At 54.3% G+C, this 20,936-nt stretch overlaps 8 protein-coding genes across 8 annotated transcripts; 5 read left to right on the forward strand and 3 right to left on the reverse strand.

The window, feature by feature from the left end:
• Positions 1–106: 106 nt before the first annotated feature.
• On the reverse strand, positions 107–2,840 carry A1O3_10160 (uncharacterized protein; the record flags this gene model as incomplete). The annotated part of the gene is made up of 2 exons (XM_007740251.1): positions 107–2,228; positions 2,287–2,840. 2 exons carry the CDS (start codon positions 2,838–2,840, stop codon positions 107–109), a joined length of 2,676 nt encoding a protein of 891 aa, XP_007738441.1.
• A 2,617-nt stretch (positions 2,841–5,457) lies between these two features.
• On the forward strand, positions 5,458–8,466 carry A1O3_10161 (uncharacterized protein; the record flags this gene model as incomplete). Its single annotated transcript, XM_007740252.1, has 2 exons — positions 5,458–5,489; positions 5,550–8,466. The coding sequence occupies 2 exons, from the start codon at positions 5,458–5,460 to the stop codon at positions 8,464–8,466; spliced, it is 2,949 nt and encodes a 982-aa protein (XP_007738442.1).
• Positions 8,467–9,179: 713 nt separating this feature from the next.
• A1O3_10162 (uncharacterized protein) lies at positions 9,180–10,835 on the forward strand (the record flags this gene model as incomplete). The annotated part of the gene is made up of 1 exon (XM_007740253.1): positions 9,180–10,835. The coding sequence occupies one exon, from the start codon at positions 9,180–9,182 to the stop codon at positions 10,833–10,835; it is 1,656 nt and encodes a 551-aa protein (XP_007738443.1).
• Positions 10,836–11,503: 668 nt separating this feature from the next.
• On the reverse strand, positions 11,504–14,015 carry A1O3_10163 (uncharacterized protein; the record flags this gene model as incomplete). The annotated part of the gene is made up of 2 exons (XM_007740254.1): positions 11,504–13,848; positions 13,904–14,015. The coding sequence occupies 2 exons, from the start codon at positions 14,013–14,015 to the stop codon at positions 11,504–11,506; spliced, it is 2,457 nt and encodes an 818-aa protein (XP_007738444.1).
• Positions 14,016–15,823: 1,808 nt separating this feature from the next.
• Positions 15,824–16,613, forward strand: A1O3_10164 (uncharacterized protein; the record flags this gene model as incomplete). Its single annotated transcript, XM_007740255.1, has 2 exons — positions 15,824–15,915; positions 15,995–16,613. Coding segments are annotated over 2 exons (711 nt in total), but the record flags the coding sequence as incomplete, so codon positions are not given.
• A 230-nt stretch (positions 16,614–16,843) lies between these two features.
• A1O3_10165 (uncharacterized protein) lies at positions 16,844–17,353 on the reverse strand (the record flags this gene model as incomplete). The annotated part of the gene is made up of 1 exon (XM_007740256.1): positions 16,844–17,353. The coding sequence occupies one exon, from the start codon at positions 17,351–17,353 to the stop codon at positions 16,844–16,846; it is 510 nt and encodes a 169-aa protein (XP_007738446.1).
• Positions 17,354–18,541: 1,188 nt separating this feature from the next.
• A1O3_10166 (uncharacterized protein) lies at positions 18,542–19,735 on the forward strand (the record flags this gene model as incomplete). The annotated part of the gene is made up of 1 exon (XM_007740257.1): positions 18,542–19,735. The coding sequence occupies one exon, from the start codon at positions 18,542–18,544 to the stop codon at positions 19,733–19,735; it is 1,194 nt and encodes a 397-aa protein (XP_007738447.1).
• A 549-nt stretch (positions 19,736–20,284) lies between these two features.
• Positions 20,285–20,863, forward strand: A1O3_10167 (uncharacterized protein; the record flags this gene model as incomplete). Its single annotated transcript, XM_007740258.1, has 1 exon — positions 20,285–20,863. The coding sequence occupies one exon, from the start codon at positions 20,285–20,287 to the stop codon at positions 20,861–20,863; it is 579 nt and encodes a 192-aa protein (XP_007738448.1).
• Positions 20,864–20,936: the final 73 nt, after the last annotated feature.

Below are 20,936 nucleotides of genomic sequence, written 5' to 3' on the forward strand. Positions count from 1 at the left end.
GCCCGTGCTTCATTCACAAGCCTCAAAAACTTTGAAAACTCTTCCCCTTTTACTACCCACCTTCCCATCCCCTCTCGCAACGTTGCCGGTCGACAGCACCAATGTCTCAGGCCTTCTTCTTGGACTTTTTGCTGAGACGGTTGACATCCGGCACCGGCTCATCCTCAGGCTCGCTGTCGCCCGGGATGTGCACGCCATCCTCTTCATTGTCGAATTCAATCGATCCGTCGTTGATGAAGCTGTCCATCTCCGAATCCTCTTCCTCCTCGTCGTCCTCATCGCCACTTTCGTCATCTGAACCCGAAGAAGATACATCATCCGATGACAAGTCCTCTTGGACTCCGTCGCCATTGTCATCTGGGTCGGAGTCTTCGGCACTGGAGACTTCGGCTTTGTCGTCGACCAAAATGCCGCGCTGGCCGTTGACCGCTGGCCCATCTTCATCCTCATCCTCATCCTCTTCACTCTCGTCGTCATCCTCATCCGACTCCTCGGCGTCATCTTCAAGCATCTCAATGTCCTCTTGACTGTCCGCATCTCCATTTCCATCCGCAATGAGATCTTCCAAGGACTTCTTTACAGCTTTGCCCTTCGCCTTGGCGCGTTTCACGGGACGCTCGATCGCCTCGTCGAGATCGTCCTCGCTGTCCCAATTATCGGCACCCTCGATGTAAACTATGCCGGGCTCATCTTGATCGTCGCGTCTCCCCGATTTCTGTGCCGCGAGTTGCTTTCTGTAGGACAACTGTGCATCGAGCATGTCCAATTTTCCTTTCAGGAGCAGGAGGTTGTCCAGGGTCTTGGAGCGTTGGGTCAAGACTTGGTACAACGTACGGATTTTGGTGGTGACATCTGGTTGCGCGGCAATGGCGCCGCCATGAGCGATACATGTCCATTGCACCCAAGTGATGAGGTGGCCGTAGCGGCCAGGGCGACTGGCGAGGCGCTCTGCCAGTTTAGACAACAAGATACCGGCAAGGCTGCTGTCGAGGCGCTGAATAGTGTTCTTGACGATGTTGATGTCCAGCGTATGGAGACATGCCTCAAGAAGACTCTGATCGTTGGTCTTCAGCGCTTGAGTGAGGACGGTGCCAAGGGACATGCCCGAGGGAACGACCGGCTGGCCGTTCTTTATCGTCAAGGTCGAAGCAGCGGCGTCAGGAAGAGCGGAGGCGATAGAGATCTCGTTCGGATGCTTGGAGGACAGCAGTTCACCAAACGTGGGCTCTTCGCCGTCACTCATCTCCTCGTCTTCTGCGGCCTTCGTGTCGGCACCTGCACCGGGAGCTTCACCCACCTCTTCGTCTGATTCTTCGTTCGAAGACTCATCGGCAACCTCGTCCTCCCTTTCCTCACTTCCGTCTTGAGCGCCGTCCTCATCAGAATGCTCCTCTTGATCATCGTCGGCTGCTTCTTCACTGTCGCTGCTTGAGATTTCAATTGTATTGGACACAGGTCCTCCAGCAGCACCATTGACAACAACGGCTTTTGATTCGTCAACGTGGGACTTGCCTATACTTTTGACACCGTTCAAGGTCGCACTGCTTAACGTAGAGGCGCTTTTGACCTTGACGACTTCTTTCACGCCGTCAAACAGCAACTCTCCATTGCCTTCATCTTGCCATCTGATCTTCTGGAAAGCAAGATCTACACCACCATCCGCGGAGGCAATGACGAGATCAGGGCCCCTCAAAGAGGCCGCGACCACAGGGACATGCTTGCCATTGGAACCAGGGTTGACCAGTTGGACCGAGGCCGACGCCTTCTGCGTCAGGTTTTTCCGACTGGACTTCAAGTCTCCGTTGACCTGCGGCGGTTGTCCGAAAGGCCGAGGGAACAACTCGACAGATCCATCTTTCAGAACGGCACAGAGGATCTGTTGGTTCAAGACCTCCGAAGTCTCCTGCGACGGGCTCGACAAGTCGACCTCCATAACACCAGCTCCGGCCACCAGGGTCCGTACCAACCTTTTATGTGGAATGTCATACACATTGAGGTATCTGTCGGAGTCCGCCGCAATAAAGTGTTCGGAAAGCGTTGCATCTCCCGAGGTAGACCTGACGAGTGAATGGACTGTGTTTTTGAAGGAGTCGTACTGGTCTATCCGGAAGTCGTCCGAGGACTTGACTTCAATTGCGAATGGGGTAGCAGATGCACAGAGGATCTGAGGAAGATTTTGCGACGGGCTGGCGAGGACACTAATAGCAGGATCTGGAAGGTTTATCGTTCTGTGTCGGTCAGCATTCAGTTCTGATGCAACACCAGCACACGGACGGGGCCACCGACCGTTTAGGCTGATTAGTGCTGAGATCCCATTGCACCAATCTTCCATCCCCACCTATACTCCAGGCCTCCATGTAGTCCGAGGGGGAAAATTTGAAGTCTTTGACACCTCTTTCATGGACACCAGAGAGAATGCCCACAACTTTGCCTTCCGCAGGCGAGAACATGCACACCTCCGAGGTGTTGGTCCCATAGGCAATCACTGCACCCGTGACATTGTTCTGATCTCTCTTACGTTTCTTTGTCGGGGATGATTGGTGTTGTTCGCGGAATGCAACACCATAGTATCCCCATTCGAGGCAGGTGATTCTCGAACCAGATGTGGTCTCGTGTTGGCAACGTAGGCGGCCGGTGTCTGTGTCATGAATGCGCAGTTGGTGGGAATTGAAGCTCTGAATCACCGAGGCGAACAGGTGTAATTGGAAACTCGAGGGCGTAAAGGCAGATCTGAGCACAGAAGACTTTTGCGTCGATGAATTTCCTGACGACCCTGCAGGCGCAGAGGCAGAGGCGGAGGAGGGTTTAGTGACCGCCGTAGAGGAGGATTTACGACCCATTTTGAGGGTTCCTATGAATGAACGAAAGGGGCGAGAGGGGAGCGTGATGGACCAGAGGCAACAATCACTGCAACAAGTTGACTTTGTCAAGTGATGTGCGTACAGTTTGCTCCCATCGAACTGACGCTTTTGCACGCACTCTTGCAGCAAAAAAAAGTTGATACAACTTCGAGCGGAGTTAGTGATTGCGCACCACGCGTTGCCAATCCTGGCCTAGCGTACAGACTTCTGCCTGCAATGCTCTGATTGGAGGAGCTGTCCGACCTTGACTAAGCCTGCTGCCTGCTGCCTGCCGCCTGCCAGCCAGCTTTTAAGGGCACTAATCGTAGGACTCGTCAAATAATCATTCATTTGTTCTTTCAACCTGTGTTCACTGCATTGGAGGGCTGGGATGAAGAATGGCCTTGTGAACAGGACGTTTGACTGCCTGCAATTTCAATGGTTCTGTTGCAATTCTCACCAATTCTCCTTGGATGTAGCGTGTGACTGTGTACCGGTATGCCGCTGTGCCCAAGGATGAGTGCCTCTGCTACCCTGACCTGCAACAACGATACAGGGGCATCCAGGGACAATCACTCACATCTAGTCACTATTACAAGGCACTGTGATACCAAGCACTCTGAACCACTCCCATCTCTAGGAGGTTCGTCTTGTACTGTGTACTTTAACTGACATGTCCAAGTCCTTATTGCTCTCCACTACAGAAACACCAGGTTGAAAGAGGGACCTGATTTCACTGGCAGCAGGCCGCTGGTAAGCAGACAGACAGGAATGCTGGTCTCAGCGATGTTCCTTGGAGCTGTCTACTACAATGCTACATTATTGTCTTCGGCTCGCCTGGTGAGGCCGGGAAGCCACGGAGATTACTCTGCATTGGCGGGCAGCCTGCACGGTCGAAGACAAGAGTACGAGATTACGGTCCTCGCACTCCTGCAGAATGCCAGAATGCGTTCAGCTAAGATGCTCAGAATGGCAGATTGGAGCAAGCAGAGGAAACATTATGGCAATTGCTGCTGTTGCATGCAACCTCTGAACCTCTCCCAGAACCTTTTATGCTACTAGAGCTGGATCACGTGATCCATTGGGTGGTAGCACGTGATTGGAGAGTGTTCAGAATTGCAGAAACACTGTGGCGATTTACAAGAAAGAGTATAGTAATCGACCGGATGGCAGGGAAGGGGAAGGCAGGGACCGGGGCTGTTTTCTGGAAGAAGCTGCCCGTCCATTATACGAATATCACAGCCTGACAAGGACAGGGATGGGCCAGTCAGAGAGAGGTGCAAGGATGGCGGAGAGCGAGGGAGATTCATCGGAGGGTGGATGTCAGAGTCAGAGTGACGCGAGGACGAAGAGAGAATGAGAGACAGAGTGGAAAAAGCAAAAGAGAAAAAGAGGGTGGCGCACAGGACGGGGCCATTAATCATTGAGCTTGGGCGACACAGAAGCCGATACTGAGAGCAGCGGGCTAGGCAGAGTCGGGGAAGGCGCAGTGGAGATGACGAATAATAGGGGCGGCGGTGGAGCGACAGGACGAGCAGGGAAGCAGAGATTGGGACATGGGGCAGGGGACGGCAGACTGGCAGAAATCCGGCCGAGGATAAAAGCCCCTCCCCTCGCTCTCGACAAATTTCACTGCTCCTGAAAGTGTGCGTGCCTGTGCCTGTGTTGTTGTGTGTTGTCACGCGTCTCGGCCTCCTCTCCTCCCACGCAGCGCCCGAGTCCTTAGTACCGCCTCGCCTACGCACTGCGCCTCCGGACCTCAATCTTCACCGTCGCCGCCAAGCCCCGCCTTTAATTCGCTGCTGCTGCTGCTGCACCACGCGCAGCGCGATCATTATTATTCGAGTTGTTCTTAACAACAACATCACCACCGCCCAACACACACTCCATACGCCGCTTTCACACCGACACCACCACCACCACACCCTTCCCTCCTGCACTGCGCATCCACGGCCTCGGCGCATCATCAATTGAATTGGATCGACCGTTCAATTGAACTGTACGCGCACCTTCTCATCACGTTGCCCGTGCAGCTGCCACCACTACTGCCCTGACCCGGCGTGTGGCTGTTGTTGGATGCGGCATTGACACCGAGTCGTGTCTGTGTTTCTCTGCGAGCGCAAGGCCGCGTCACGTGCCGTCAGCCCCGGCCTTGTCGAGTCTTGGCAGGCTAGGCGTCCATCGGACGGGTTGTCACATGACCATCAGAGATTTGTTTCTCTCCGACGCCCAGACCTGGATCTCACCTCCTCTCCGCCTCGCTCTCAATCCTCTACCATCCCGCCTCTTCCGCCGTCGCCGTCGCCGTCGCCACCCGCTCGAGACGCGCGCCCAATCGCCGTCGGTCCTGTGTTGCCACTTGAGTGTGTCAGCATCAATTGTTGTCAAAGCATCTTGACCGACCTATTTAATTGCGCCAGGCCCATTCATTCCACCTTCCAACTCCAATTCACTGCGCGCCCTTTGTTTCTGCGCGTTCGCCACCAGTGCCGCATTTGTACATTATTCTTCTTCTAATAATTAATTCTTTCCATCCACTCTGTTTATCAGTCGGCTGGCCCGATCTTCCAACAACCTCAGTACAGCGGACCGCCATCTACCGCGATCTCTTGGCATCATGGACGTCGAAATGCAGACGGAGGCACAGGGGTACGTAGCTGTTGCTGCCCCAGATCGTCGTCCTCCTGGTCCTGTTCTGACATTCACTAGGCTGCCACTTCAGTTCAGCTCAACCTCAGATCAACCACAGGGCTCCCATGTCACCGATAACTTGGCTGCCTCAATATCCAATTCACAGGCCGATGTCAGTCTGTCGCTGCCGACACAGCCGGTGACCGAATCCTCACTACCATCAGAGCCGGCTCCCACAGTGACAGAGGCAGTGGTAGAGCGACTACCCGAGCCTGTCCCAGAGGTATCTCCAGAGGCAGTTCCAGAGGCAGTCTCACAGGCGGTCGCTGAGGCGATTCTGCCTTCCACTACTGCCTCTGAGGTACGCGCCAGTGAAGCAACACTGACTACGAGTCCTCCGGCGCCTATTTCAATTATTCCTGATTCGCAACCTCAACCTACCCACGAGGAGACTCCTGCCACAATATCCCTTACCGAAACCGAAGTCAAAATTGTCGAGTCTGTCGTCCCTTCGTCCATTCCGGCCGATATTCCATCATCAGAGACCTTGGTCGAGACCAGTCAATCAGCCATGATTCTACCCGAGCCGTCTCCCGTCCCTGCTCAGGCACCAATCTCTGATCTACGTACTTCGCCTCACGCGGATGCGCTTACTCCTGAGGCTGTCGCCGATGTTGAAGCTCGGAAGCACGAGTTGGACAATTCTGCAGATGGGTCGGCGGCAATCTCCAAGCACGATGTGATGGATACCTCGTTCCCGATTGTCCCTTCCGCCGCAGAGTCAACGGCCCAAGTTGATCAACCAGCTGTCACCAATATTGGGCTTCCCTCGCCTCCCGCGCAGTCACCACCACCCGCACCTCAACTGGCTCCCGCCACCTTACCCGAGGGCAAGCCATCCGAGCCCGTCGTGGAACCTGCCGTGGAACCCGCAGTGGCGCCAGTTTCGATACCGGCCCCGTCTGAACAACCCCAAGAGCCTGCCCCGACACCCGTCGCTCCAGCATCGGTCGAACCACAGGACAAAGTGATGGCGGACGCACCCTCAGCGCCTGTCAAACAAGTCCACGAACGGGAGGATGACCATGATGACGCGGAACCCGCGGCGAAACGTGTCAGAACAGACGAGCCACAAGATGAGCGACAGCCAAGTCCGCAAGGCGAGTTCAAGGTCCCGGACGTTCCGACTCCATCAGCTCCGACCCCATCGGCTCCTACTCCAGCGCCAGCCTTGGCCAATGGCAACACGGCTGCAGGTGGCGCTGCGAATGGAGTAACGGATGGAGATGATACGGTCACGCCGGCACGCTTGGCCCACATGAAGAAGGTCATTTCGAATCTGAAGAAGAGCAATGCTTCGGCTGCCTTTAGGTTACCTGTCGACCCGGTGGCGCTGAACATTCCGACTTATCCTGAGATTGTCAAACATCCCATGGATCTCGGCACTATCGATCAGCGCTTGAAGCGGAACGAATACACGTCGATCGCCGTCTTCACCGCCGATTTCGAGTTGATTGTGAACAATTGCTTGAGGTTCAATGGTCCTGACCATGGGGTGTCGCAAGCCGCCAGGAAGATGCAATCGTCGTTCAACAGTCAGATGCGGAACCTGCCACCGGCGTCCATCGAAGAACCCCCCAAAGAGAACAAGAAAGCGTTCAAGAAGCACGAACCGACGCGTTCGGCTCCTCCTCGGCGGCCATCTGTCAGCACCGCGGTCGGCCCGGTCAGTACACACACGACGCCCAAAGCGACCGCTCCTCCGACGCCCTCGTTTGCTCCCGGTCCCGATGGCATCCCGCTCATTCGCCGTGACTCCAGCTTAGCTGACGGGAGACCTAAGCGAGCCATTGTTCCGACCAAGCGCAACCAAGAATTTGGCGGCGGTCGGCCCAAGAAGAAGAAGTATGAGTTGCAATTGAAGTTCTGCGACGAAGTGTTGAAGGAGATCGCGCACACTAAACACTGGCCGATCAACCAGTATTTCACTCATCCGGTCGATCCGGTCGCCCTGAACATTCCGACCTACTTCCAGATCATCAAGAAACCGATGGATCTAGGAACCATTAGAAACAAGCTCAGCAACAATGTCTATGAGAAAGCCAAGGACTTTGAGGAAGACGTCCGTCTGATCTTCAAGAACTGCTTCAAGTTCAACCCAGAAGGTGACTTGGTCAACGCTGCGGGTCACCAATTGGAAGACTTGTTCAACAAAAAGTGGGCTGCCAAAGACGAATGGATTGCGTCGCGTGAACCACAATCTGAACCACAGTCGGATGCTGAAGCCGAAGATGATGATGAAGACGAATCAGAAGAAGACGTGGAGGATAGCGAAGAAGAGCGCAACGACAAGATCAAACTGTTGCAGAAACAAATCGAAGAGATGTCCAAGCAGATGGGCGAGTTGACCCAAAAGAAGCACAAGAAGTCCAAGTCACCGCCGACCAAGAAGAGCAAGTCGAAGCCAAGCAAGAAAGAGAAGCCGGCCGCCACTTTCCCCAATCTGGGCAAGGACAAGAAAGAGAAGAAGAAGTCGGCTCCTCGGTCCAAGGTCGACAAGGATCGGTATGTGACGTTTGCCGAGAAGCAATACATCTCCAACGGGATTGCCATGTTGCCGGAAAAGCAGATGCAAGAGGCGCTCAAGATCATCCAAAACAGCGTCCCTTCGTTGGCCAACAGTGACCAGAACGAGATCGAACTGGATATTGAAGAAGTTCCGAATCACGCCCTGCTCAAGTTGCTCAATTTTGTCAAGCGGTATGCGGGTCCACCTCCGGACGAACCGAAGGTGGAAGCAGCGGACGTTTACGCCCCAGCTCCCAAGTCCAAGAAGAGCAAGCCCATGAGCAAACATGAGCAGGAGGCACAGATTGAGGAGTTGAAGGGCAAGCTGGGTGCTTACCATGGAGCAGTTTCTCCGAATGCTGTTCCATCGATTGAAGCGGGCGACAGCAGCGATGATGGTGATTCGGAGGAGAGTGAAGAAGAGTAAATCGGCGACGAAGACCCGGCAAGCTTGATCCCACCACTTTCGACTATTGCATGGCTATTATAGGTATGGCATTCGAGGACAGAAGTCGAGCCAGCATCGAACCCCAGACAGCAAGTTGCTCCCAGAGGCCACATGTGAGTTGACCTGGTTGCTTTGCCAGTCGATTGGACAAGACGTGCTAGATGACGGTGCTGTGCAACGGACGCAAGCCGGCGGCGCGTGTAGAGAGTATGTAGTTGCAGCAGAGCAAACAATACTTTTGCGCTGGAGATGGAATGAAATGGATGAGTATCACACATGCATGCCCGAACCAAAGCTAAGCAACAGGTCCTTAAAGTCGTTCCGAAGAGGCGTAGTAAATTTAGAACGCAGAAATAAGCCAGCCTTGATAGAGCCAAGTCAACCGTAGACGCCTGACGCGCTGTGCCGCGCCGCGGCCTCGACCCTTTCCAAAGGAGTTCAACTGGTCAGCCAAGGTATCCTGGATTTTCTATTTTGCCTGCGGCCTCAGCAGGCGCCTGTACATCTATCTGACTCCCTGCGGTCGCAGGCAGCTGGCAGAGGGGCCACCTCCCCCCAAGGCGCCACGCGTGTCAAGAGCGTCCCGACGGCACAAGACACGAGTGCGCGCGTTCATGGTAGAAACAGGTGGTTGGCCAACACAAATCTTCGATCTTCGATCTTCGCCCAGTGGCCGGCCATATTCGCGAGAGATGACTATGATTCCGCCGCTCCCTGCATCAGTTCTTGCGGCGAACCCGGCATTTGCCAAGGTCTGGAATCACCTTGCCACCGAGGTGCTGCGGGGTGATGCGTCACAGAAGACAGAGAGCGATCCTTCCATGAGTGATGTCGATGGTGATGGTGATGGTGATGTTGATGGTGATGTTGATGGCGATGGCGATGGTGATGGCGATGAGGAAGAGGAACCAGAGCAGCAGGCAGGCGATGACAATACACCCATGACTCTAACCCCTGCGCAGATAAGGATGAGGGCCAGCGGCAACGGCAGCAGCAGGAAGAAGAGGAGAAAGTTCGAGGACCAACTCCACGACTGCCGAGTCAGGAGGATGAAGTTGCAGATGATGCGCTGCTTGCTTGCCGATGTCGCGTATCATGGTGATTGGCATGCAGATTCTCAAGAGGGTAGCGGGAAGGAGATGGGTACGACAACAACTACTACTACAGCAACAACCACAACCACAACCACAACCAAACGAGAGCCTGTGGCCACGGAGGCAAGGGAGAACGTGGTTGAACACCACACAGAGATAGCTCCTCAGGGCAACTCGGACAAGAACCAGACAGATTCACAGACTCAGCCAACGTCAATGTCAACGCCGACCAAGACGGCCGGTGAATTGAGAGATCTTCTCCTTCTCATCTCAGCTTATCTCGATGTCAGGCTGTGTTCTGGTAATGCCACTGCCACTGCCACTGCCACTGCCGGCTCCAGTACAAATCTAGAATCTGATGCGCAGCGAAGGGAGGCAGAAGACAAAGACGAAGACACAGAAGTCCTTCTTGCCGACGACATTGCCCGGCTCAAAGAGAACATTCCCATCATCGCAGAGTTAGTTGGATCGCGCGTCGTCGAGATCGAAACGGTGCTGGGCGATATCGCCGCGATTGCTACCGACGACGACGCAGACCAGACCTCAGCGGCACCGGCACCGTCACCATCACCGGCTGCGACATCAACATCAACACCAGCTGCGACATCGACATCGACATCGACCTCGAACCTCACAACCACCACCGGCACACAGGGGCCGTCTGGCACTTTATTGTCCTATGTACAAACCCAACTCTCCCACATAAGCCATCTCCGCACCTCGACGTTCCCCGAGCGTCTAGCGACCGTCACGAAGCAATTGCACACGCTGCTCGACATGCAGCGCCATCTATTGCGAATGCAGATCCAACACCTCGAGAGCTCCAAACACGGCATCCTGCACCGCCACGCCATGTCGCGCCTCACGTTCCTCACCACCGTCGCGCAAGCCATGGACCTGAAGACCCGTGTTCTTGTTATGGAGACGCAGAGGACCATGGACATGGAAGAAGACGACGACGACGAGACCGGCACCGGCACCGCGGCCGCACAGCGCAAGAACCGCAACCGCATCATGGCCCAGCAGCTGCGCGAGCTGGATGCACAGGACGCACAAGCAGACCAAAGACTCGCCGCGCTGGATGACCTGCTGGCCGAGTATGAAGCCGTCGATCCGGGCCTCCAGTTGATGCAGAGGCTGGGCGCCCGCTACAGGGATCTAGAGGCCGACATGGACGGCGTGAGGCGTCATATTGAGACCTTGGAACGTACACTTACACGGACACGTACAAGTACACTTCAGCTCCCAGCTTGATGCTGACACTGACACTGACTGCGCTGAGAGGAGAGATGAGAGATGCAATGTGCGATAAGAACGGCCATGTACCACCACCCTTACGGTCAAGAAAGAGCTAAAATCAATCTGTCAACACGACATGCACAATCGTGGGAGATGGGAGACCATCTTGGTGGGGAGCAAGAGACGGTACGCACACGTACACGATCGGGAGAGATTCTTATGATGAGATGTCCATGGGGGAAGGGAGGACACTGGCTGGCTGGCTGGCTGGCTGGCTGTGTGGTTGTGGTTGTGGTTGTGGTTGTGGTTGTGGTTGTGGTTGTGGTTGTGGTTGTCATGCGGTGTCACATACATAGTACATAGCATGTAGCAGGGGTATAACCATTACCATTGCAGTGTTCGTGAATTGAATTGAACTGATTTGCTGCGACTATTCAGTCAATCTCATACGCACAACGCATAACATAAGGTAGGTATAGATTCATATTTTACCGTCTTCGTCTTCGTCTTTTCATGCCAATGCCAATGTCAATGCCAAAATCCTTTCATAACGTTCGTTAGATTCGGTGTGCAGGGGCAGAACCTGGATCGGATCAATGCCTTCCAATCTACAACATTCACAATCGTCACCGTTACCGTTACCGTCACCGTCACCATCACCACCACCATCACCATCACCGTCGTCAACCTTCCCACACCGTCGCCGGGCGAGGCCACACTCTCTTGTACAGACTCACGCCTATGGCGTCCATGGGGTTGATCTTCCCATCGAAGGTGGCCTTGAAATAGCCATGGGTGCCCAGCGGTTCCTTGATGAACCCCTGGCGGCCACGCCTCGTCCACAACGGCAGGGCGGCGAACCAGGCGACATCGTCGCGGTTGAAGAACATGTAGCGCACCGTGACGAGTTTCTTGTGGATCTTGAATGGGTGGCCGGTCAGGATGATGCGCTTCGCGACCACGCGAGACGACGACGGCGGGAGGGTCGTGGCAGTGCCGATTAATTCCAGCTCTGACGACGACGACGGAAATCCAGGGCCGGTCGAGTTGACCAGAGCGGGCGCATCGGCATCCGCGTCCGCATCCGTATTGTGTGACGACTTGTCGGCCGTGGCCGTCGAGCGGCGGAAGACCAATACAGGCACAGACCCCCAGGTCAAGGGGCCGGTGAAGGTGGCGATTGCGGTCCGTCCGGGATGCAGGAAGCGGTCAAACTTGTGCACGTCGTTGGGTGTCTGGCCGGACGCGGAGAAGATCGGGTGCACGACAAGGCGCCGGTGGCCGATATGGACGATGAGCTCGTCTTTGGACTTGACGGGGCCGTCGAGGTCCGAGTGCAGCATGAGGTTGAGGTTGATGATGGCGTGTTTGTGTTCGTGACGGAGCAGCGAGAACATGGAGGCCGGTGCAGGCTTAGCTGCGAGAGCGACAGGCACATCGCGCAGTTCGATTTCGACTTTGGTGCCCGCGAGCACCCCACCGGCTAGGGACTCTTTCAGCGCCGCACCGTACGATTTCTTGTAGTCGGCCACTTGGAGCAGGCGCTTGTGTTCGAATGGTTCGTACGGTTGGTCCGCAGCGTGGTTCCATTCACTCGTCCGCAGACTTTTGAGGCCGCGGTATTTGGCAAGCCTTTCTCGGGCCAGAACGTCCGGAGGGAGTTCAATCTCGTCCGGGAACTCCAGGTCCTCTTCGGCCTCGTTCTTTCGGCCGGCTCGGAACTCTTGGAGCTGTCGAGCTTCCTCTTCCTCGTCGGCGTCCACGTGCATTTCCGACTCGGGATACTCTGATGGCCCTGCTTCCGTCATGGCATCTCCATCAAGCACTGCCCCATCTTCTGGGCCTTGAGCGCCTTCGCCTCCACCATCCATGGCAACATCGCCATCGCCATTCTCCTCGAGATAATCCGAATCAGAGTCGGATACATCTTCCAGGTACCAGGCGGCCTGGTAATTGGAAGTCCCTTTGGGGAGTTTTTTCGGCGGCGGAGGAATGTGAGAGTTATCGTCGGAGAAGTAATGATGATCATCCAGGAGGACACCTTTATGTTCAGTTGTGGCCGCCGTACTGGCGACATCCAGCATTTCGGCTTGCTCTGGCGCCAGTTCGGCCAGATCGTCTTGGTCCGCAGTGGGGTTCCACTCGTTCAATGGTTCATCTGCGTCCATTTCATCGGCCTTTCGTTTGCGCCCTTGGCTGGGCAGCTGCCGGATGGTGCCGATCTGGAAATCTCCCCACCCTGGCACGTGGACGAGTCGGTCAGGGTTCAGGCCCTTCCCACGTATGGTCCCCGTGAGTCTAACTGTAGTGGTCGGAGCACTGTCGACGGGCGAGTTCCAATTGACATTTTCAATCAACATCCAACTCCTGTCGTCTCGCCATCGGATGCCTTTGGTTGAGGCGGTGCACATACTCCTGACCAAGTTGGCGCAGTCGGATTTGTTGTCGAGGCTGGACAACTTGTCCAAGCTTGGGAAGTATCGGCCAATGCCAATCTTCAGGTCGGTGAGATGGCGAGATCTCTTGGGCGCCGGCACTTTGGATTCGACGTCCTTGACAACAGCAGTGACACTGGTGATCCCTTGGCCTTCCAATGCCTTCAGCAACTTGTCCTCCTCTTCCCCAAACGTCTGTTCTGCATCAAGCACGAGCACCACCCAATCCGCGAGTTTGCAAACGTCGAGCGCGTTAAAGAGGTCGAATGAGGATGGCAGGTAGAGCAGATTGCGGCGAAACCTTTCGACTCGAGCGGGGACCGTGCCGCTGGAGGTTTCCGGGCCCGCAACATCGACACTCTCGTTCAGCGAACGAATGACGGAGTATGCATCGATATTTGGCGACAATGGCACAATGGCTATGTGCTTTGCCGCCCCATCCAGGCCTTGAAATATATTCTCTTCCCCTTCTCGCTTGTCCTTGTGGTGCATGCGGAGTTGTTTCGCCTGGTTGCGTCTTGCAAGCTTCGACATAATCTGTTGATGGGGAGTCTTCCTTTGGCCTTTCTCGGCTCTATGGGTCTCAACTTTGCCTGTGATTGTCAGTGTTGGGTTCGCGGGGGTATGTCTAGTCTACTGTCTCCCGACCTTTGGCTTTGTCCTTCAGAGCACTTTTAGACGCGAATCGGGACTTGAAAGGCTTATGGTCGACCTTTGTGGTACTCCGGTGATGGTGTGCAGAAGTAGTAATCGGCGCCATTGCGGTAGCCGTAGCATGGGGTCCAGAGTCTCCCGCCTTGAATCTGAAGGGCAGTGACATACCATGCGGCTGTTGAACGGTCGACCCTCGCGATCCCAAAAAAATTGATGCGGTGACCTGAATCGCAATAATTCTTGCCGCCCCGCGAATCTTGGCGGCTAGACCGTAGGCGAGGTTATCGACGCCGCTTTTAGCTTATCGTGCGTAACCTCAATTACTCTGGCACTTTGTACTTTGTACTTTGTACTTTGTACTTTGTCCCAGTATCCGTACATTCACGATTCCGTGATTCTATCCTGGTATGTGACGTGCTGGTTATGTACGGAATACTTACCTAGGTACTTGTTCACAGTGCAGGTCCATGGCCACACCATTCTCCGCACCGGAATCTTAACCACGCCCCTCACATCCTCCTGCCTCGACAGCCGCACGAACCGAGGCCTTCCCAACGGGATGTTTCTTTCCATCTATCTCTTGCCCCACCAGCAAAAGCTCAGGACAGACGTTGATGGAAGTGAGTCCACCTAATAACAAGGCCGCAAATGGATTGGTGCCAACACCTAGTGGCCAGGGTCCACCCCAGGGATGACTTCGTGGGTATCGATGCTTTGGTCAAAGGCGGGCTCTGAAGCTGTCAAGCTTGGTTACCAGGAAGACTGTGGAAATTGGAGTCCATCTTCGTCCAGGCCGTGGATGTTGAGAGCAAGCAGCGATCAGAGTGCAGAGACGTCGTTTGGTGCTTTACAGTACTGGGGGGATGAGCTCAGGCATTACTGTAACATTGGATCGCCGTTTGTCCCCTGGCCCGCTCGCACGCAAGAGCTGGCAACCTAGAGCCATCCTGCTGGCACGGCTACTGCTCAGCAGCGATAGGTCGTCTCCCGCCTCCTCGTCATCTTGCTGCTATGGACTAATCATGGACAGGGGGCCAACCGACCGTAGTCCAGCTGAAAGGGAGGCTAAGGAGGTCCAGATCTCTGAGTTCTCGGTTAGCAGCTGACATACGCCACGGATCGACGGACATGGCCTCCAATTACCGTCCACGGAACTGTACTTCCTCCCCAGTGCCTAAGCCATCCCCGTCAACGACGACGGCGCTGCCAATCATGTTTTGATGTCACCAGTAGCTCAGGCTGTCCTGGGCCGCGCTCCCTTCTGGGACTGAGGATGCCCGGGTATCCCACACAACAGATCCTTGAACATGGATGTTGTCCCCCTCAGCTGGGCGCGTCGACCGTGGATCGTGACTCGACTCCCCTATCAGAAACTTGGAAGCAGACGTTTCTGACATGTGTCTTGAGAGGGTGTTACCGAACACCGCAAGTTCAGGTTTGCTCCTCCTCTTTGTCCGGGCCTGGGCCCCCTGGTCATTGGTCGGGTATGGTCAACAATTCTCTCTCTCTCTCACCGGCCTGTCTCCTGGTTGGGGGTGGGGTCTAACCAGCGCTCGACCAGGGTACCAGCGGCAGCGCTAATGTGCTTGGTTGGAAAGAGTGGCTAGAATAAAGGTGCTGACTACTAACTAACTAGTATTTGCAATGCCATTTCGCCCATGAGTTTGATTTCGTGAGACGACTACAACTCGCATCAACCAGATGCTACCGGGTACAGTACACTGCCTAAGCAGATGATGCTAGGTACACAAAATCAAAAAAGGCCACAGGCAACTGGCTCGAAGCCCGACGGGCCAAAGGCACATCAACGAACACCTCGTGCCTGTGACCGATGCAGGCTCAAAAAGGCAAAAGTATGAGAGGCACCGAGATCGACCACATATCGTTACTGTTCCTAGGACATACTGACCCCAACAGTGCGATGGCGCAGTTGAATGTGAAACGTGCCGAACCAGCCAGAGCCCTTGTGTATACAATCTCAGAAGGGGCCGAGAAGCAAGAAAGTAGTAAGCAATTCAATCATCACTGATGCAATCAGCAGCAACCACAAACTTCCAGGCCATCATCACTAACCAGTCCTTGCAGCTACATCGAGATGTGCCAGGTCATGGAGGTAGCCCTACATCGTCTCTACTTCGCCTGTCGAAGCGGATCGGGCTTTCCTGGGACTGTGCCTCCTCAATACGAACACAGTGGCGCAATCACGACGACAGTCATCCTCGAAAGCATGGGGCTCTCTCCGCCAACTCTAGATGAATCGCCTTTTCCCCAGGATCCGACCGCACCCTCTCATCAATTACCTGAACACCTGTTTTCTGACCCTTACGCTACGATACAAAGTCCCGGCCAGGCCGCCATACATCCAGTGAACATGATGGGCGTCAGCCGACATCCTCCTCCTCCTACAGTGCCAACAGAGTCTGATATGCAGGCGTCCTACCTCATGGCCAGCTCTGGCTACGAAGGTCTTTGCAGCACGAGACCTGGACTGCAGGCGATGACGGCTCCTGTGGTCTACCCGTCGGTGTCCGCCCCGATGTTGCCAGGAAATATCTCAGAGTTAACGCCCCACGCCGCTTCCCATCCTAGTCACCTCGAATCGCTCTGCAACGTTCATCCTCGGCTTGGTGTGGCCATAGGCTGGTCAGGGCCAGGGCCAGGGCCAGGGCCAGGGCCAGGTCCCCCTTTCGGGGCCGGTTCTTATCACCTGGGGGATGATTCCCAGCTCTGAGTGGCATCTGGGCTTGATGGGCTTGATGGAGTAATGGAGTAACACAAAAGTGACCGGTGTACGGTGTAGTTCTGCTGGTCGATGGAAAAGGTGGCTCTGGCTCTGGCTCTGGCTTTGGCCTTGTCTGTGCAAAGAGAAGGGACCTGTCGATACCGAGTTAGATGGACCAGGAGGCCGGGGATGACCACCTGGTTCTGTTAGGTCTAATGTGATGAGATGGACGCGTTGTGCCGCATAAAGTCAGCCACCTCGGGATTCCGAAAGATGGTAGCACGTTGAATGACCGTCTGGCCGAGGGAGTCCACGACATTGAGATCGGCGCCATTCTCCAGGAGAAACCGGGGCACCTCCAGCTTTCCACGCTGAGCTGCCTTGTGAAGAGGAGTCCCCAGTCCAAATGCTTGTTGTAGCTGATAGGAATCCGGTCGGTTCTGATACATCACGGCATTGATAGACGCCCCCTTGTTGAGGAGGTAAGCCAGCACTTGGAGGGTATCTGGCTGATCACGACGGACCGCACAGTGAACTAGCTGCCCTGTATGAATTGAGCCACCGTGGTCGAACAGCGTCCTAATCACGTCGAAAGGGGCATATTGAACGGCATAGGACAATGGGGTCAAGTCCAACTGGCATCCGGCATTTGGATCGGCACCATGTGAGAGGAACCAAGCGACAAGGCCTGGCTCCTGAACAGCGAGGCTATTGACATCCATCAGTAAGCAAGTGAATTTCGATACCTGACATCTTCATGATTTTTCCTACGTAGAACCGCGTGCCGGTTTGAACTGATATATTTTCACCACCTCCGAGATACTGCGTGCGAAGACTCCTCAAATGTTAAGGATCAGCTGGAGAGCCGAGGAGTTGACATGATTCCTAGGAGTACACCCTCGATAAGCGCATTCCTCCTAAAGTCACACAACAGTGAGCCGCGGAGAGTTCACATGGATCTGTAGCAACGGCCGGTCCGTTACTCTCGATCTTGGGCTATGACCACAACGGCTTGAAACTATAATCAAGGGCTTCAAACGAAATGGATTCAACTTCCCACAACTTGAAACAGAGGGACGAACCAGCATCAATGAGTGGGCATACCATCTACTTTATCCGTACTCCTTTTCAACGATGCTCCAGAACAACAAAATGCCCAAGCCTCGAGCTATTTTGAATACCCATTTCAGACGACATCATGAGGTCTTTAACCTCGATAGCTTCCAAGATGTCCGCATTTTTGTTTTGTGAGCCACGGCTCACAGCTGGCTACTCGAGAAAAGCAGCTCATGGCCCACCAAGACAGTCAGTCGACGATCACTAATCCAGCCGGGGAAGGAGCCTTTGTCGCGGAGAATATCCGCCAACTATCAGTTGTTGATAATTTGAGCTCCCCGCCCCAGGAGATAGAAGTAGCACGATGGGAGTTTAGGATTAATCGATTCGTGAAGACGCACCCTCATGAGGCAGGTTGCGAGTGTGCTGGGCAAGGGCGGCCACTGGTGGCCACACTCTAATTACTACATGACGGGGTGAGGCGCGGAGTTTTCAAGCCTTGGCAAGTTTGTGCCCAAGAACTGGAACAGGCTGAAGTCAATCACCACGGACAACCGATTCTGTGGTCTTCCACTTCTTCTACCTCTTCCACCTCCTCAGCGTCCAACGTCCTACCTGGTCTCGAAGACTCCTATTCATCCCGAGAAGACAGGCGGCTGTCTCTCTGGCCTTAGCATCATGCCCCATCTATGACATCTCCCCTTCTTTGTTCACTTACCTATGTTGCAATCTTACATCTGCATCCTGAATTTCCCATTCCTTCCAGACCATGTGTGCACTTCAAGTCGCCAGGCTTGACTCACATTTCCAAGAAATTGACTCTGTCTAGGCGAAACCACCGCATATCCTTCAGCATGAGTTCCACAGAACACATCCCGACTCCTGCCTCTTCAGACCATCCTGCCCCAGAGCCAGCACCAACCTGGACATACCCCACCAGAACGTGCCGTCTCTGTCTTGAGGATGTTCCTGCTACGGTCACTCTCTATCCGCCCGGCCTTCCTCCTGCTTTTCAGCGTCCAGTTGTTGAGTATAAAAATGATGATGAATATGGACGACTTATCAAGCCATGCCATTGCAGAGGAGGAATGAGGTACATCCATGAGCTCTGTCTACGAAGGTCCCGGACCGAGGGCGTCCGTCCAGGTTCTCTGTGGAAATGCCATGAGTGTGGCTACCAATTCAATTTCAATCGACTCACGCTTCAAAAGTATCTGGGGAGCAAGACATTTTCGGGGATCTTGACCGTTTTTGTCATGCTGCTAGTCATGTTCATCCTTGGCTTCATTGCAGATCCCATTCTGAACTTTTACACCGACCCTTACGAGACCATCGTTGGCCATGAAAACGTCTGGCAAGAGGTCGACGTGAATGAGTCGAAAGAGACCTTCTCTGGCTGGGCTCGGCATTTCGTGAAAGGTCTGGTTTCCATGGGCGTCCTGAGTTTCCTGAGAACTGCCCTTCTCAATCCTTTTCAATGGTGGAACCTCCGAAATACGGGATTTGTTAGCAGCAGAATCTCAGGAAGGTCAACGTCTGGGCGGGATCGTGCTGTGAATATCAGTTGGATTGTTGTGGTTATGGGAGTTGTATCCGCCTCGTATTTGTTCTATCAGTGGGTTGAGACCATCATCGCCAAATCTCTCCAGCGTATAGGGAACAACATTGTTGACACCCAGTTGCCGGGAGATGACGACGACATCAAGCCGCCCCCGGGTTTCAAGTTTGAAGAAAATTCCCCCAAAGTGATCGATCCACAGCCATGTTCACCGGACAGTAATGTGGCGGGAAAGGAGAAGCCGGAGGGTTTGGACAGAAGCTCAGGAATTCACTCGACGCCAAAGCACGTACCGGGACAGTCTGAAGACAGCAGCCTGACTCACCGACGTCCACGGCAGGAACAGATCTCACCTGGAGCCGACGGAAATGTCAATCTTTCGGAATCTACTGTTGGAGGAGGGGGTATGCCTGGGGGATGGACTACCCGCGGTGATCGTTCTGCTCTCGATGATGCTCAAAGTCAGGGATGGTCATTTGCTAACCTTTGAGGTCCTGGTTATTTGTTATTTGAGTCATCCGCTCTCCTCAAGGGTTTGCCATCGGCAAGCATTTATTCACTCCACAATCGCCCATACTTGAGTTGTCACATCCGTTTCCATGAGGTGCCAATCAGTCAATGCGCGCGAAGAGCAATGGCGTCCTGTCCTGTGAGGTACGTTGGCGTTATGTCTTCGGCCTCATGCGCAGTTTGCAAGGCCAAACTGCCTCTTTAACGCTGGCCACTCAACTTGCTGTGGCTTGCAATGGAACGTGTTTGGTAAATTCAGACGATAAAGTTAAGTAATAGAAACTGCTTCAGAAGGGAATTACTTTCTGTGACCCATGCTGTCTTATGATGTGCAGTGAGCAACCGAGGAGTGATTCTTTCCAACAGCACCTTTTTGGGCCGTAACATGCTGCAGCTGAATCGCCCACACTTCTTCCCGTGCCATGTCGCTCCTTCCATCGAGCACGTTTGCCCTGTTCTTCTCACTGTTCTTCATACAGACGACGATCCAGAATTGAAGTGCACGCGGGCCAATGACCAAATAACCATGATGCCTGACTGCGCGGAGCGCACAGAGGCGAACCTGAACACGCTTTTCGCGCGTTACCCTGATATCAAATTCAATTCGACATCCGATCTATTCGACGGGGGTCACGACAAAGAGCACTTCTCGTCACCGTGTTCCAATATCACCGACCATGACGAAACCCTTCTCTCAACAGACTCGGCATCAACTGCCAATACTACGCCGCTACGCCCAATTCCTCGTACCGCTGACGCGCCGGATGTACCCAACCTTGCGGACTTTCTTGAAGAGGTGGAGGGTACAGATCTCCCAGCAGGCAGCAAAGAAGGCTTCAAGACTCTCGCCCGTCAAATGAAAGAACTTGCCCGGCTTTTAGTGCCGAGTAGTGGTCAGTACTTTGATGGTTACGCCAACTCAAACCGAGAGCAATTTCTAGGTCGAAGTCGATCGATTCTGGCCCGACTTCACGACTCAAACAACAGATTAGAGGAGCAGGTTCGGAATATTTCCTACATCAGGTCTCTGGCACCATTTACCGTCGAACCAGCGCAACGAGATATGTGGAGCATCTACCGCCAGAGGGCGAGACTGATTGTGAAGTAAAGAACCAAGTGTAAAGCCAGCGCCAGACTGATTTCTCTACTAGTTACACCGCACTGCCATCAGGAACGGAGAG

This window comes from Capronia epimyces, assembly GCF_000585565.1.
Source record: "Capronia epimyces CBS 606.96 chromosome Unknown aczIQ-supercont1.11, whole genome shotgun sequence".
NCBI lineage: Eukaryota > Fungi > Ascomycota > Eurotiomycetes > Chaetothyriales > Herpotrichiellaceae > Capronia > Capronia epimyces.